Source organism: Trachurus trachurus (assembly GCF_905171665.1).
Source record: "Trachurus trachurus genome assembly, chromosome: 14".
Taxonomy (NCBI): domain Eukaryota; kingdom Metazoa; phylum Chordata; class Actinopteri; order Carangiformes; family Carangidae; genus Trachurus; species Trachurus trachurus.
This window is the reverse complement of record NC_139903.1, coordinates 6,842,172-6,859,044: the sequence shown is the minus strand read 5'-3', so window position 1 is coordinate 6,859,044 and position 16,873 is coordinate 6,842,172. Positions and strand designations below refer to the sequence as shown.

Below are 16,873 nucleotides of genomic sequence, written 5' to 3'. Positions count from 1 at the left end.
CCCGCCACTCACAGCTAATGATTCAAACCTGTTTTTGGACAGATCATAACCCCCGTGGAACGACAAACACGAATCAGTCTTCAGACAGAAAACATCACAGAAACAATGATTTTAAACAAGTTTGACATTTCGACACCAGAAATTAATCATTCAGAATAAACAGCCTGAGAAGAAGACGGCACCTCGAGGGCGCGCTTGATGAAAATGAATGAATTAGAAAGTCTGTAAAATATGAGCACAGGTCTCTGAAGGGCCTCAGGTAGATGTGCTCGCTGGAGCTTGCGTTGTGTTATTTGCATAACCTCGCTCCGAAGATTGGAGAATTAACTTGAACACTGGACTGAAAAATAAAACTGTTACTGTCGAGTATCTGTGCAATGATATGAGCTGAGGTTGTAAAGCACAGGGTGTGGTCAGTTAAAATGTTGTAAACATGGGCCATTACTACAATAATATAAGAGTTACTATGAATTAATGTCACGATATAATACAGGAAATATACAGATCTTCTTCTTATCTGTCATACTGTTCCTCCTCCAAGGTCTTTTTCTATTATGAGGGAATAAAAGAGTGGCTTTAACACCACACTACCTCAGCTTCACGCTCGCAGTCGTAGTAAATGAGGGCTGGGTTTATAACCTTGCAAGCCAAGCCCTGTCACCTTGCATCTATTCTGTTGTTACTTGCTCAGCATCTCTATAATTCATGTGTAATTCAGGACCTGGGCTTCGTCGGCCACCCCAGATTTTTACCTCAGTGTGAGGGAAATACCGTTGCCTGCATTATTTAACAGGGTTAAAGCCCCGTGACGTCTCTGGGTCACTGTTACAGTAATGCAGTTTTATAATGTACAGTGCTGTATATACAGCGCTGCAGTGCTGCCATCACAGGAAGCCGATTCTTGTGAAACATGTAACACTGAATTCACGAGTAAAGCAGCTGTGCACCTTTTCAATAAATCATCGTGAAGAGTAAAGTCACTGAGCCGTTAAACAGGACGGCTTCTGCCCTGATTAGCTGCTTTAGCTTTAGCTTTAGCACATGTGGCTGTAGGTTAATGTGAAGCTGCTTTGAAATCAAACAATGAACAAATGAAGACAAACTTTCCCTCGCATGCTTTGAGTTGTGTGTGCAAACTGAGAGAGAAGAGAGAGAGAGGACGACCACGATTGTTATTTCACACAGTCTCCGTGCACTCACAATGAGACTATCATTTCATTACAGCATCTTTACCAGCTAATAGTTATATTTTCTGCACCAGCGATCCACATCATATGGACAGAGCCGCTTCCACTCGCTATCTCTCACTCTGCTCTCGCTATTTCTGCCCATCAGAGCCCATTTTTAGAAACCGCACACACACACATACACACATACACACACACACACCCTCTGGGATGTGAATGGTTGCTACACTTGGGTTTTGCACGGCTTATTTATTTATCTTTATCTTCAGATGTTCCTGTCCCGGTCTGGGCGGTGCGGTCGCTGTGTACCGCAAAAAAAAAAGTTTTGAAGACATTTTTTTTAATTGGACTCCAGGAATAACATTAAAGTTGCTTTGAAATGCACAGAATCAAAAATTCATCAGAGGCATATTTAACAGAGGAGTGGCCGTCTCAGGGCAGTTACAGAGGGGCAGTTGTTCAGGTGGGAGTGGGGCTCATTATTATTTACATATTCGCCTACACACTTTGTGTTTCCTAGATTTATGTAAATCTTGGTTAAAAACTATTAAATCTGATTAACCTGGAGAGGCTGACATCGTTTTAATTTTAAGATGCGGATAAAAGGATTTTTGTGATTTTACACGCCTTTTTTTTGCCAAAATGGCAATGATTTTTATAACATATCATGAACTCTGTGTTATTCCCAAAGTTTTAATATAATAATGATAATAATAAAGGTATGTGATGTTTCGGAGCATCGTTTAGAAGTCAAACAAAAACAAAAACAAAAAACAAAAAAAACTTTGTTATCCCTGATTATGTTTTGCCCAGAGCAATATCAAAGCCAGTGTTTTATCTCTCTCCAAAATCCTTCTTTGCCCATTAAAACAAATCAACTGAGACATTATTTCATAAGCTTGATAAAAATAAAAAAAAGGCCTAGAGTCAGATTTGGGCAGGGAGATATGCCAGAGTCCCAGTTAAATAGCTGTAGTATTGTATTGCTATCTCCTCTGATGCTATCCTGAACAATTTCATTTATTTTTGTCCTGCCAACGCTCCAGACTCTGGAGTCCACGAGAGAAGCCCGATGCCACCGAGGAATCAAAGAGCTAACTCCCTTTTTCTCATTCCATCATTTCATAGTTGATAGAAACGCTCAGCAGCAACCCTCAGGTGAAGTACAGCAGGTCACAGTCCACATGCTGCAGGAATACAGTACTGTCTTTGGGTTGTATGTTCATCCACTGGTTTTTTAAATGTGGCACAAACATTCATAAGAAGTCAAGGATGAACTGATTAGATTTAGTGGTCAAAGGTCAAAGGTTTGTTCAGCCACTCCAAATCAGATTTTTAGCATGTCCAGATTGTATCTTGTTTGATTTTTGACAGTCTGAAAACCCACTTAAGATCCAATTTTTACAATTTTCATTCAAACCACATACAGAGGTGGTTTCAAATGCGATTCTGATTGGATTTCTACAGATCAGTTTCAGTGTGAACGGCTCCTTTGCTCAAATAGGATTTCGAAGCAAAGCCATCTGTGTCACTTGCAGCGCGACACGAACAAAAACAACAGTATTGACGACGGCACGTTAAACGGCCGACATCGACAAATCATGTGGAACGTCTGCTCTGCATATTGCATTGCTGCTCCGCTTGTACCAAACGGCCCGTTCCACTGTCGTTCCAGCGGCGATGGCAGCACGAAAGCCAACACAACCCAGCAGTCGCCTCGGTTGCTGTTGCCTTCTTGCAATGAGCTGACTATTTTCCGCTGTGGCTCCACATGATTTGGGATGTGAACTAGCACAGTTCACTGTTTGTTTGTTTGCTTTTATGGGCGGAGCCTGTTGCCATATAAATCCATGTGGATAACACACACATGCAATATGGACACATGCAGATCAGATTTGCAAGAAAAATCAGATTTGGGCTGCAGTCTGAACAAGGCCGAAGTCACGCCGGGAATTATGCACAGGGAATGTAACCTAGACAACCAAGAGAAGAAGATACTCTAGTTTTCCTCTACTTGGTGCAGTATGAGCATCAGGGCGATCCATCTGTGCAAAACACTGTGACGTAATAACATCAATATGAAAGCAAAGCCAGGACAAAAATTGCGAAGTCAGCCTCAGTAACGCAGAAACAATGGGGTTAAGTGGATTGAGTCGTAGCTGGACAATCGAATATCTGAGGCTTGGATCAAATAACTGGCTCTGATATGTGTGAGGTTTGCAAAAAACACACTGGGCGTTATGAATGTGTGAATGAGCCCTGAGATGTAGGAAAAGCTCATGGGATACCTACAGTATAGTATATTACAGGATTCATCCTCTGGGGAGAGTGATTGCTGTGAATGCAATTGCACTCTTACATTTGGTTGTATCCTGTGTACAAGAGGAAACACAACTCCATCAGCTCGGCCATAAAACAAGGTTTCATCCTCTGAAACTCAATGCAATCAGCCACATTTACATTTTGAACCTGAGCTGATTTAGTCACAGTTTTATCACTGAGGAAATGTAGCTAAAACGAAGTTACCTCTGCACATGACCTGCTTTTATTTGATCCCATCTCGACTAATATAATTTCCCACTCTTATACTTAGTGGAGAAGCACTTAATCGTCTGCAGTTTGTTCAAATTTCAGCTGCCAGGGTTTTTCTTTTCTTTTTTTCTCCTTTTCTTGGGACTGAGAGAAAAAAAAAAACATTAATCTCATTTCACCTCATAGGCACTGGAATTAATTCTGAGATCTTATTCATTGCCTCTGATATGATATGAGCTGATGATTGTGATGTGTTTGTTTTTTTCTGAATGACCCACCAAACTAAGTTTTGGTTTTTATATTATATTTGAGAGAAAGAAGAGAAAAACTGCAGCGAGCGCCCAAGTCCATTTTCAGCGAGAGGAACAAGAGATGTCAGAGTGTGAGGGTGTTGGAAGCAGCCACTGAAGAGTCTGCTTTAATAATTCAGAGCAACTAAATAGGTCACACAAGTATTAATTAAAGAGAGCAGGGGTACGCGCCGGGGAGGGAAGTAATGGGGAAGGAGGTAGAGTGAGAGATGGATGGACACATAATGGTGGTTATGACAGAGAAATAACAGAGAGGAAGGAAGGAAGGAAGGAGAGGAGAGGAAGGTAATCAAACGGAAAAAAAGAACGTGGTGGGAGAAAGGGAGATAAAAACAGAACATGTTAGAGAGGAAGGAAGAGTTGAGGAGAAAAGAAGAGGGAGAGGAGAGGAGAGGAAGAAGAGGAGGAGGAGGAGGAGGTGTGATGTAACGGCTCTATATTTTATGCACTAATCAATGAAACAGCGTGGGAGTTCCCTCTAAATTGTTCTGTCAAACATGATTTTATTCATCATCCCGCATGGCCCCATCATCACCGCCATCCCACACACACACACACACACACACACACACACACACACACACACACACACACACACACACACACACACACACACACACACACACACACACACACACACACACACACACACACACACACAGAGTTCATAAGCATGCAAATCAAACATGTTAATTCACTTTCTGGCGCTGCTGAACCTCCCCATCACCATCACCATCACCATCATCATGCTGCAGAGTAATGGTCATGGAGACTAATGCAAAAAAAAAAAGAAAAAAAAAAGAAGTCAACTTCCACGCATGCAATCAAATGAAACAACAATAATCGCTCAGGAAAACTCGACAAACAAACCAACATGCAAATCCCCGATGCAGAGAACATGCGAACGCTGCAGCCTCCACTGATGATTATCATCATTAAGTCGCATGTTGAGATCCCGGAAAAACATCAACGATTGTTGTTTAATCCACCTCCTGCTGTTACCTACAGTACAGTGGGATTGCTACACATGCACGGCGAGGAGAGATTTTGTATCAGTTTATGTTGTAAAGACTAAAAATAATCTGTTGTGTTTGTCTTGTAGGCAGGAGAGAGAGTGTGTGTTTGTGAGTCTCGGCCTCCTCCTTCGCAGAGCAGCGAGTTCACACTCCAACACACCCGTGTCGAGCTGTCAGAGCGCCGACATGATCTAAGCACCGCTAGCTCGCTACGTACAGAATACAGCGTGTTGCACCACAGTGTAAAAGCTACTGAATGTGGATATAGAAAGAAAATAATGTCATTCATGTTTTAAGGCTTAAAAACAGGAAGAATATTATTCTTATAACCGCCATTTAAGTTCCTATTCCACTAATTCTGACTATTTCATCTTTTTAATGAGTTACTTTGCAAATAGTTGTTTTAATTGCTTTGTAGTGAGCTTTTAATGGTGAGCTGCTCCTCTAACCCCAGCTGTCTCAGGTCGCTCCTCGCTCCTCCTCCCTCCCTCTCCTCGCTCTGAGACCAACGCTCTTATGCCCTGAAGTCAGCAGACATGACAACTGCACCAGAGCAGACAGTAGGCAGTGGATTATGCAAGAGCCAAGTTTCATGGTCTTTGGTTGAGATTAATATTAATGGACTTGCTTCTTGTCCCCTCTGCAGGGTTTTTATTGGGTTTTAGTGGTGAAAACGGAGGCCAGGCGCTGCTTATTTAATCATTCTTGCTCTTGGTTTTAATAATTTACTCACTCAGAGGGACAAAACATAATAAAGTTGACTCATATATATGTAGTCAGTCACATATGGAAGATGTTTCTATAGAGTTGTATGTTTGACCGCATTTCATAATTCATAGGTTTAACTGTCAGTTCATACAGTAATTCAATTATTGTAAAGAATTCAGTGCCATGACATCAGCATGTGTCCATCAGCAGTGGACGTGGTAAAACCTTAGAAACAGGCTGTTGGTCAGGAATCAAGGTTTAACAATAAACAGTTAACAAAATTCACCATTGAGTGTTTCACGTTGAATTATTACGAGTGAGGGGTCAAGAAGAAGAGGGCAGAGCCAACGAGTGGATCATTTTTAAATATAAAACAATAATAACAGTCCTAGGTGACAGAATTCAGGCTGGTGCTTGAAAAAAGTGGCAAAGCACAAAGAAATATTAAATTAATAAATACATCGAACCACCCACATGAACTTCAAGTGAGTAATTATGACACAGTGGCAACTTGACAGTGTCGGGGCAATTAGTCCATTGGTCCATTGACTTTCATTTATTCTCATCAGTCTGGTCCAATGAACTCGTGCCTTTCACCTCCTGTACAGTATATGTGAGTAATTGGGGAATAAATTGATCGAACAGAACCAAATCTGAAAAAAAAAGACGCACTTCACAGGGTGAAGTCAAGGATCTTGGATGTGGAAACACTACAACAGGAAGTGACATCAACTGTTGATATAGTGGCCATAAGTCATATAATGGTAATATATTTTTAAGGACATTTAAGGAGGAGTTTGTGAGTATTTCCTGCATCTTGCATCAAATTATGATTTATAAAATGGCAACTCACACCAATCTAATCACGCTGAGTGATTAATTAACTGTCCTCTACCAGATCCAGATGGGACTTGGTTATGAATATACTATACAGTATACGTCAGCATGAACGGTCCAAAGTAATTCCTGTGCTCTGTCTCAGATGGTTACACCACAGATGACATCGAGTTCTACTGGAGGGGCGGACACAACGCCGTGACGGGGGTGGACAAGATCGAACTGCCCCAGTTCTCCATCGTGGATCATAAGCTCATCTCTAAGAACGTCGTCTTCTCCACAGGTGAGGCCCTGACCCGCTCTCAGATGTGTGAATCTCTGGTCTTAAATGGTACAAGACTGAACACACAAACAGCAGCACAATATGATGAAGTCTAATAATATTTGAGCTCATATAAATATTACCTTGAAGCATGTATGTTCAGTTCACACTTCGCCTTTATTTCGATTAAAAAAAAAACCTTAATTATTTTCTGCCACTTAGGGATATTGCATTTTATTATCGTTATACTGCTGCAAGGAAGACAATACAGCAACTCATACAAATTGACTCATTTCACTGTTTGCACTTATTGATATGAAAAGCAGCATCCACTTGTGTGTGCATACAAAAAAAAATGAAAAAATGTTATGTAAATGTTCAAACGCACATACAAACCCTCGAACGAAGGCGCTGTCCTGGGAGACAGAAAGACACCATGACTTATTTAACAGCAATAAACAGAGAGGATGCTGTCTGATGCTGTGAAATATTCATTTCTTCGGCATTTTCATATTCATGAATTTGTCATGCAAGCAAGCAATTGTAAAGCGGGACAGTGGTTGAGCTGAATACAGTTGCCACTGTATTGAGTAAAGAGCAAAAACATTAATACAAAAAAAAAAAAACTGCGAAGAGGCCCTCCACCAATCAGAGCTCGTCCTGTCTGCAGGGGTCACACAACCCCATTAAAACATAATGTTTGCTGATGAATATACAGTGTTTGTGTGCCATGTGTAGGCTGTGTGTGTTTGTGTGCTGTAAATCAACCAAGTGTGTCCCTGCAGTCTTCCTGATTTTATCACCTAATGCAGAAATATGGCTGACGTGTGGGGAGAGGGGGGCGGGGGGGTGGAGTTAGGGGTGGGGGTGGGGATTCCCTTTTAACGTGCCGTCTACTCAGATATGGAGACGCCGACTCGGGGGTCACGCAGAAATGCAAACATCAGCACAAGTGGCCGGGCGTTTATCCAATCGAAGTGTCATGTTTCACTCCAAGGATGGAGGCAATGTCATTGTTGCCCTTATGAATAATAAATACTCACAGTTGCCTCCTCCTTCCTGTTATTTTCTGCCCCAAGCCGCCTCCTCACTTCATGAAGAAATAATTCAGCCACTCTCTCGGTGACTCATGCTAACATGAGCTAACAGAAAGAGCAGATCTAAAGTGGTGCCGTTCCAAGAGGAGAAGCTGAGCCCGGTGGATTGGTGCCGCTTTCATTTTGTAAAGACTTAATCCTCCTTGCTCATCCGTCTTCTGCAACTTTCAAATAAACCACATATTGCTGTGTATTCTCGCTCCTCCTGTCGTTACGCTTGTTGTCCAGTCTCCATCCTGTTGTAATTTGGTAACGCACCATAAACCAAAGTACAACCTGTTCCCTGAGGTAGTGAAACGTCGTGTGCGCTGATACAGTTTGGCTTTTACCAAAAACCATCAAAGCTCCTCCATCACGGTGCATGTAAACACAGGTGGAGGAGAGAACAGGTAATTCTGCTGAGTGCTGACGCTTCACAGCAGTGGAGACGGCTAATATGGGTTTTTACTGAGTGCCTCAGTAACAGGGAACAGATGGATGATGGACTGCTCTCAGAATGAGCTATAAAACAACATACAACACAGTGGTGGGGGCACACGGAGCTTGGGGGATCCATAAAACTAATAAATACAATTCAGTCTGTTCATGTCACTTTGGTTGGTTTATTTACATTTCATTTACTCCTGTCTAATTTGTGGATTTCCTGCCATTTTTAATTTCTTGTTTGTTGCCTTGTACTTCTTTTTAATTGTGCAAATAAGACAGGACAACCTTCACTGTTCCCAGTCTCTCAAAAGTAAAGGTTTGCAGCTCTTTTTAAATTGTTACATTTGGCCTGGGGAAATTGTGATAGGGATTTTTCCTTTTTTTAATGAACAGATAAAAGGACCAGTGCATTAACAAGTTAATCTATAATAGTACTGTATTTTAGCTCAAAAACATGGTGGTAAATATGATTGACAGAAGTGGCATGCTGTTGACTCTAACATCTTTAGTCTTGTTGTGTGTATGATATTTAAACTGAATGACAGAAAAGCATCTAAAACCTAAAATAACCTTATCATCTAAGATTTAGCATCAAAATTCAACCATCCCTCGACCACAGAGGTTTGAACTTGTGCTGCAGTCTGAGTACAACCCCAAAATATATACGCTGTGTCTAAAATAGCAGAGTCAAAATTCATAAACTCCTGGAGAGCGTCTGTGTCGAATGCTGTGGACGTACGTCACCTCACTCTGCCTCTGCTTTCTATTTTCCCTCTCCCGTCTGCTCCGTGCAGGTTCCTACCCTCGTCTCTCCCTGAGTTTTAAGCTGAAGAGAAACATTGGCTACTTCATCCTGCAGACATACATGCCTTCTATCCTCATCACCATCCTCTCCTGGGTCTCCTTCTGGATCAACTATGACGCGTCGGCTGCCAGGGTCGCTCTAGGTGAGGCCTCCCATACAAATATAGACGGATAGAGAGGACAGGGACTGATACGCAGTGACCAAGGAAATCCAAGGCAAAGCAGTTTTACTTAGACTTAGAGATACTTTATTGATCCCAAAGGAAATTCAAGTATCCAGTAGCTCAGACACATATAATACAGACAGACTGTTTCTTTCCCCCAAGTTTCTCCTCATTATCTTCCAATCATGCATTTGAGGGGTATTTAGAAACAAGTTGAGAAAGATCCAAACAGTAGATACTGAGGGGAAAGCATTAAGTTGTAGTAGACCTGTTTGACCTTAACTGTAAGAACTTCTGTTGAACTGGTGAAACGTATCTGACATTATTTATCACTACAGACACAACTGTCAGTGCTCTGAAGCTCATGACTGAATTTAATGAATTAATTCAAATTTTTTCAATCATTAATTACTGTGCTTCGTGTCTTCATCAATCACAGTCATGAACCTGATTCAGTCCTTAAAGAAAGCAGAACCGCACCACGCTGCTCCACACACTGCAAAAACCCCAAATCTTTCCAAGAATATTTGTCTTATTTCTTGTCAAAATGTCTCATTTCTACTCAAAACTAATCTCTTTTCACTTAAAATAAGACTCATCACCTTAAAAATTAACTTGTTTTTAGATAATTTTCACTCGTTCCAAACTAATTTTCACTTGAAATAAGTAGAAGAATCTGCCAAGTTTTTTGTGCTTGTAATAAGAAAGAAAAACTTGCTCCACTATCAGATTTTTCTACTTATTTCAAGTGAAAATTTGCTTGAAAGAAGTAAAAAGTGTCTAAAAACAAGCTACTCTTAATGTGATGAGTCTTATTTTAAGTAATGAGATTGTTTCGACTAGAAATAAGACAAATGTTCTTGGTAAGAGTTTGAGTTTTTGCAGTGCAGCAGCATTATGTTTTTAATGGCTTTTCCATCACTGTTGGTTTAAACCAGGGTCAAATATCCAACCCCAGTACAGGAAGTGCTTTAGCCCAGAAACACCTGATGATGGACGAGCAGGTTGATTTGTTTCCACTCTGAATCCAGAGCCTCTGTGCTTTTCCTGAGAGTCACCATTCGCCCGACGTCGTTCTCAATTACGTAAACAGTGTGTAGCCTGTGAGGTTTGCACTCAGCTAACTTACTCCGTGTTTATCTGCAGCTCCCTGTCTTCCACCCACCCAGCTTCATTCATCCCTCTCTACCCCACTGCCGTCCCTCGCTTTAGTCGACAAGGCAATTTCGCTGATTGACAACAGAGCTGCATTTAGTGATCCGGGGGGGGAGAGGCATGCATGGGATTTAATGAAGAAAAAAAAAAAAAAAAGTAATGCTCCATAATGGAGGCAGGTCAGCTGAGTTGGGAAATATTCAGTCACCCCCTCAATCTACACCAGATTCAGGAACCACTTTACTCTGACCTGGTTTCAGAGCATTAAAGTGGACCTGTAATGGCTGCATCACATGGCCACTGTGCTGCAGAAATCCTTTGTTGTTATTGTTAAGCTCTTGCAGCAACAGCTTGGGAGAATTGCCTGAATCCTATTTTGAGCGGTGGTCACCTGACAGCTTTGTGACAGCTGTATATAATAATTTAGTAATTGTTTACTGAGGCTCTCCATAGAAATTGCCTTAAATAATCTCAGCGTGCGGGCAAGGCACAGGTGTGTGTGGGAGGATTCGTGAGCTGAGAAAAAAACAACTATTTAATCATGTATAGAAAATCACATTGAAGCTTTAGGATCAGGCTTCTCATGCCACTTATAATTCCTGTATATAGATAATACCATAGACACACACCATTGTAATCACGCTGGGAAAAAAGAAAGAAATTAAATTACTTGTAGTGAGAGTTGGCGTGTCACCTCTAATAAGCAAAAACTCAACACATTGATATGCCGAGCCGATCCGACATGGTGAAGCTTTTGAAAAGTGTCTACAACTTTTCTCGGCAGGAGCTCTCCACTAATGAACAAGACCAAGGTTGACATTTGAATTTCAAATTGCAGCTCGGCTTCAGGTGCCCGTCTTTTAGCTCATCTACCAGCCCGTTGTTTGAAGCCATGGAGGGTGAAACCCCCCTGGTTTCATTGATCCTGAAAGACTTAGTCAGTCAAAGACATGGGGCCCTAGTTTCGTCGACCAGGTGAAGTCTGTGATCAGCGCAGCTTCGCCACGTCAACGGGGTGTGGCCCAGGTCCATTTCGCAAGATTCGTGGGCCGCGCAGTCAGACTTAGACCGGCGCAACCCCTCCCCTCGTCCCTCCCACCGGCGCAAACGGCGAAGAGGGAGGAGAGAGGGCGGGAGGGAGACAGAAGGAGGAGAGAAAGGCGTGGAGTGGGTTTGACACAGCCGAGTCAGATCTTCACCAATCAAAGGAGCTCCTCTCCTCACCTTTAACTGCGCGGCGGGTGATGCGCGCTGCAAGTTTGTCATTTTATACTTTGACATGGACGGAGGAGACAGCGACGCCAGAGGCCGAACCTCTCCCCGGAGGAAACAGCTGTTTCCCCGGAGGTCCGAGCTCAGAGTGACCAATAATGAGTTTACTAATATACTTAACCAGGATTGATCTGATACACTGAGAACCCCTACGCAATCTAAGAAACAACAACTAATAAACTAATAAAGAAACTCACATTTATTCAAACCCTGTGTATAAGATCAGAGGTGTAGGCTACACTAATCACAACATAAACACACACCATGTGGATGAAATCAGCAAGGACGCGCTCTCTCTCTCTCCCTCTCTCTCTCTCTCTCTCTCTGTCCTCCTCTCTCTCTCTCTCTCTCTCTCTCTCTCTCTGTCCGTCTCTTTTTTTCTCTTTTTTTTTCTGTGATAGAGATGCTGAGTACTGTAGTAGGCTATATACTGACTATCTGATACCGAGGCTGTTGTGCTGGACTAAGAGAGATGATGATTTGTGTTTTGTTTTTCATTACGGCCGCGTGATGCGGTCGCACGTGCTTATGAATTAATAAGTAAATAAATAAATACAGCGATCATCACAAGGGCAGAGTGGTATCTCAACACGGCAGCGACATGCAGTCATCCACCCTCAGTCCTGCTTGGGACATCCACAGCTGCTTTTCAGTGCCAGTTCGTCCCTGCTGTGTTAATTCAGGTGGAGTTTCCTTTACGCACCGACAGCCTTTGATCTCTGCTTTGATCTGACGTCAGATGTGACGGGACAATCTATATAGATATAAATTCACGTGTTGATTCCGTTAGTTGCATTAAATAGTGGTTATTGTGGATATTTATTGCATTGAAATGTGTCTGGAACTGTGGAGATCTGCCTGTGAGGTCTTGGTGACGTGTGTGCACTGCAGGTCAGTCAGCCAAACTTCCACTGCACCTGCTGCGCTCCGCGCTGCGCTGAGACTAGACCTGGTTGGAGGTGGCGAGCTTTCAGCGCAACCTCGGCGGGACATTTTCGGACGAAACTTCCACTGCACCAAGCTGAATCTGTGACGCCTCCCCCTGCTGCGCCGCCACGCCTATCTCAGCGCAGCGCGATCTGCCAATCTTCCAATCTGACTTTGCGCTCGGCTGCGCTGGTCGAAACTTGCATTAGACCGGCTGCGCTACCTTGCGCCACCTGCGCTGCGCCAGCAAACTAGGGCCCATGGTATCAAGTTGATCGCAAAGATGTCTCACAGGATTAAAACAGTAAGGGCCTCATGTTTGGTTTTATTGATTTAATTATATTAAATTAGATCATTAATCATTTCACTCTCGAAACTTTGTTGATTCTTAACGTTTCTGATGGTGAACATGGTGTTTCTCTGTCAGGTATAACCACGGTGCTCACCATGACCACCATCAACACCCATCTGAGGGAAACCCTGCCTAAAATCCCCTACGTCAAGGCCATAGACATGTACCTGATGGGCTGCTTCGTCTTCGTCTTCCTCGCTCTGCTGGAGTACGCGCTGGTAAACTACATCTTCTTCGGACGGGGTCCTCAGCGGCAGAAAAAAGCAGCTGAGAAGTCGGCGCTGGCCAACAACGAGAAGATGAGGATGGATCCGAACAAGGTAAGAGCAGCTCGTCTTTTGTTTTGTGAATGTATTTTGCGTAAAAATACCTCCACATGTGAAGAGACAGGCTCAAACTCTAGATGAGGTCTCGTGTGCTCACGTCTTTTTTTTTGCACTAGATTCTCAGAAAATGCATATTTGAACTCAGAATAATTACTTGCAGAGAAAAGAAATGTCAGCACTTCAAACGGAGGGCTGACCTAATGTTTCCTGCCTTCACTGTGCCAATGAGGGCCAGCCTAATAAGCTTGTACAGGCCCCCTTTTGAAATCCAAATGTGACATGTTGCCAGCTGAAATGAGGGGAAAAGAAGGTCTCTGAGCCACTTGGCCCTTTGTCTTGGTAGAAAGCGTCGCATTCACCTTCTCATTTTGTGCCACCAGCCGGAACAAACCAATTGCTTATGAGAAAAGATGCAAAAAAGCCACAGTAATAACGTGGCCACATGCCGATATCAGGTGAATACAAAACACCGACTTGAAATGATGAAATAAAAATGGAAGAATGGCTGCATTAATAACCTGGGCATCAAGGGAAGCCAGAGGAGAAAATTAAAACTAGATATTTGAATCGAAGATACTTTTAAGGTGCAGGGGAAAAAATTGTGAAGTCTGTGCACATGAGTATATGCAGAAAATTGTGAACGAAAAAGATAAAAAATAAATAAAAAAGTATATTTGAGACTTTATATATCTGTCTGCTAATTATTGGACTTGGAGTCAGTAAAATAAAGCTATATATAATAATAAAGTGGATTCACTAAAGAGACTAAAAGCTTGTCGGTTTACCCTTGATCCAGAGAGTGAGGGACAAAACAGAGGGAGTAGTCTTCAGCTGAGGAACCTACGGTCGCCTACACAAATGTACGACTTTTCTGTTGTTCAGGTAACCATGGTGATTGTGTTTAACTTGCAGTGGCTGGTGGGAAATGTGGTCGGCAGAGATGACACTCTGTATGCAAGAATGAAGCAAAGGGAACTTGACGGTCATGACTCGATGTGGGAGCCGATCTTTGTGGATGACGCAGCGATCGGACTGAGCGACCAGAAGAATAAGGTACAGCCAATATATTATAAACTATACATTATAAATTATAAATTGTAAATTACTGTCCTGTTTCTTTAAAGCAGTGTTTTTTAGTTAGTCCTATATTCACTTTCCTGTTGAGTCATCACCAACTCCTGAGGAAAACGTTGGTCTCTTTCGATTGCTTCACTATGTCGAACAGATAGTTGCTAAAGCCAAAACAATAAGCTTAAAGATGATAAAATGTTTCAAAGGAGGGATCATCTTATCAAAAAAAAGATAAATCTGAACTGTAGTTAAAGCAGAAGTGAGTGGTCCGGTCGTTTTCGCTAATGCTGCGTTCCAGGCAGGCTTTTGAAATCGTAAATTACAGCTTCAAGTCACAATTTACGACTTTGTAGCGTTCCAGGCAACCCACTCGTGTTTTTCCGACCTGTTTTACCGGTGAAAGTCACTATAACGGCCACTCGTAACTTCTGACCGGTGAACTCGTACCAGATCGAACTGGTACCACTTCACGGTCGGAAAAATACGAGTTTCCTTGAACGCACCATAACAGTCCTCGTCGCTACGTCACCACATTCACGGCGTTCCTTGGCTGCACACACAGCCCTGCATGCCGTTCTCTCTCCTCATTGGATAAAAACTGTAGGATACGATAAATGTTTTCTCTTCGGCTCAGAGCAGAGCAGAGGGACTGAGAGACCCGTGTTTCAGTCCAAACACTCTATGTAAGTGATTGCTGTTGGAAGATATAACTATTTAAGACTTATATTAACACAAATATATCACTCACTTCTGCTTTAACTGATATTATTCTCATGGCTTCTAACTTTTTCAGAAATGTTACTACTTTGTTTTCTTTCTGTTATTGTAAAAATAGACCTTATAGAGATAATATTGTTGCATGACATAAACACACAAGACAATCTCAACTCTTTCGCTCAAACAGATGGACCCCCATGAAAACATCCTTCTGGGCACCTTGGACATCAAGAACGACATGGGCGTCACAGAGCTGGCACTGGGTCTCAATGACCCACGAAACACCATGCTGACGTACGACAGCTCGACTTTACAGTATCGTAAAGGAGGGCTGGCCAGACACAATTTTGGCCGAAATGCGCTGGAGCGGCACATGACTCAAAAGAAGAGCCGACTACGGCGACGCACTTCACAGCTAAAAATCAACATCCCAGACTTGACTGACGTAAACTCTATTGACAAATGGTCGAGGATAATCTTCCCAACTGTGTTTTCCCTCTTCAACATCATTTACTGGCTTTACTACGTCAACTAAACTGGGATGAACATCAGTGAGGGCAAGAACAAACAGCAAAATCTGTTGCTCATTTCTTGTTTGTATCTGGTTTGTTTCATTTCTATGTGATCTTGTAACACTGGACTGAATTACGACATTCAGGACTGGATCCATCATATCTTGGAAAAACCACATTTTGCTGGCTAACACATGAAAACCTTATAGAAGAGAGATTACAAATATATAAGGTGCCTGTTCCTGAGTAATTGTTTAAAATTTTACATATTTTGTGAATTGTGTAATCTTGCCATTTTTTAAAATGTTTGCATATTTTTTATGTTTTTATTATGTTAGATTTACAATATACATAATTCATTGCCAAAATGTCACATCAGTTAGAGACAAATTGACAAGTTGACTTTTTAGTTTTAAAAGACCATTTACTTGCACCGATGCCACTTAAAAGTGCTGAAGTTAACTTGGTTTTCTAAGATTAATTATGTCAATGAAACATAATTTATTCTTACTAGAATTAATTTGATACCAATATGATATAAGTTTACAATTTGCAATATCATGTGATGAGATGGAAACTTCAAATCAACTCTTTTGTACTTTAATATATTGCAAGGAGAATATAATTTACATCTAAACCATCCTCTTTCAGTTCATAAACCATCTTAATAAGACGGCATTATGCACTTATTAAAGATAATTCCAAAACTTCCAGGTTTTAATTCAGATTGCACTTAAGAAGCCTGTTGAGAGTCAAAAATAGCATAATGTAAAGCCAATCTGGATTGTCATTATTATTCTGTTCTGTCCACTGTGTCAAACTGTTAAAGAAAGTAAAGAAATGGAGTGAAGTGAGAAAACTATTTAAGAAAGAATATATAAAAAAATTGGTTTAAGCAACTTGTACATTATTTAAAATGATGAATATTGGATTTTATCACAAAGCATATGTACATGAAATGTACAAAAAGAATTAGTTCATTCATCAAAATGTAAATATCACATGTATAGCATTAATTATTACCAACGACAATATGACCTAAAAAAAATTCCTTCTTCAGCGCTCTATTCTCACTTTCTTGGATATATATTTACAACACTTATAGAAATCCTTCACAACTGCTCAAACAGCACTTTATCAACTCTAATAATTCTTCCATGGTTCAAGAAGAACACAGATGGTGAAGCTCAAGTGAGT

The 16,873-nt window shown here is 41.6% G+C and overlaps 1 protein-coding gene across 2 annotated transcripts in view; it reads left to right on the top strand.

Moving 5' to 3' along the window:
- The window catches only part of gabrb2b (gamma-aminobutyric acid type A receptor subunit beta2b), a gene marked incomplete at both ends in the record, with an annotated part of 60,145 nt that extends 44,446 nt beyond the window's left edge, over positions 1 to 15,699 (top strand). The window contains 5 exons of one of the 2 annotated variants that reach the window (XM_083986211.1): positions 6,737 to 6,874; positions 9,171 to 9,323; positions 13,126 to 13,370; positions 14,289 to 14,429; positions 15,352 to 15,699. In XM_083986211.1, the coding sequence (XP_083842337.1) occupies positions 6,737 to 6,874; positions 9,171 to 9,323; positions 13,126 to 13,370; positions 14,289 to 14,429; positions 15,352 to 15,699 (1,025 nt within the window). The remainder of the gene's footprint in view (positions 1 to 6,736; positions 6,875 to 9,170; positions 9,324 to 13,125; positions 13,371 to 14,288; positions 14,430 to 15,351) is intronic. The other variant, XM_083986212.1, reaches the window with a different exon arrangement.
- Positions 15,700 to 16,873: the final 1,174 nt, after the last annotated feature.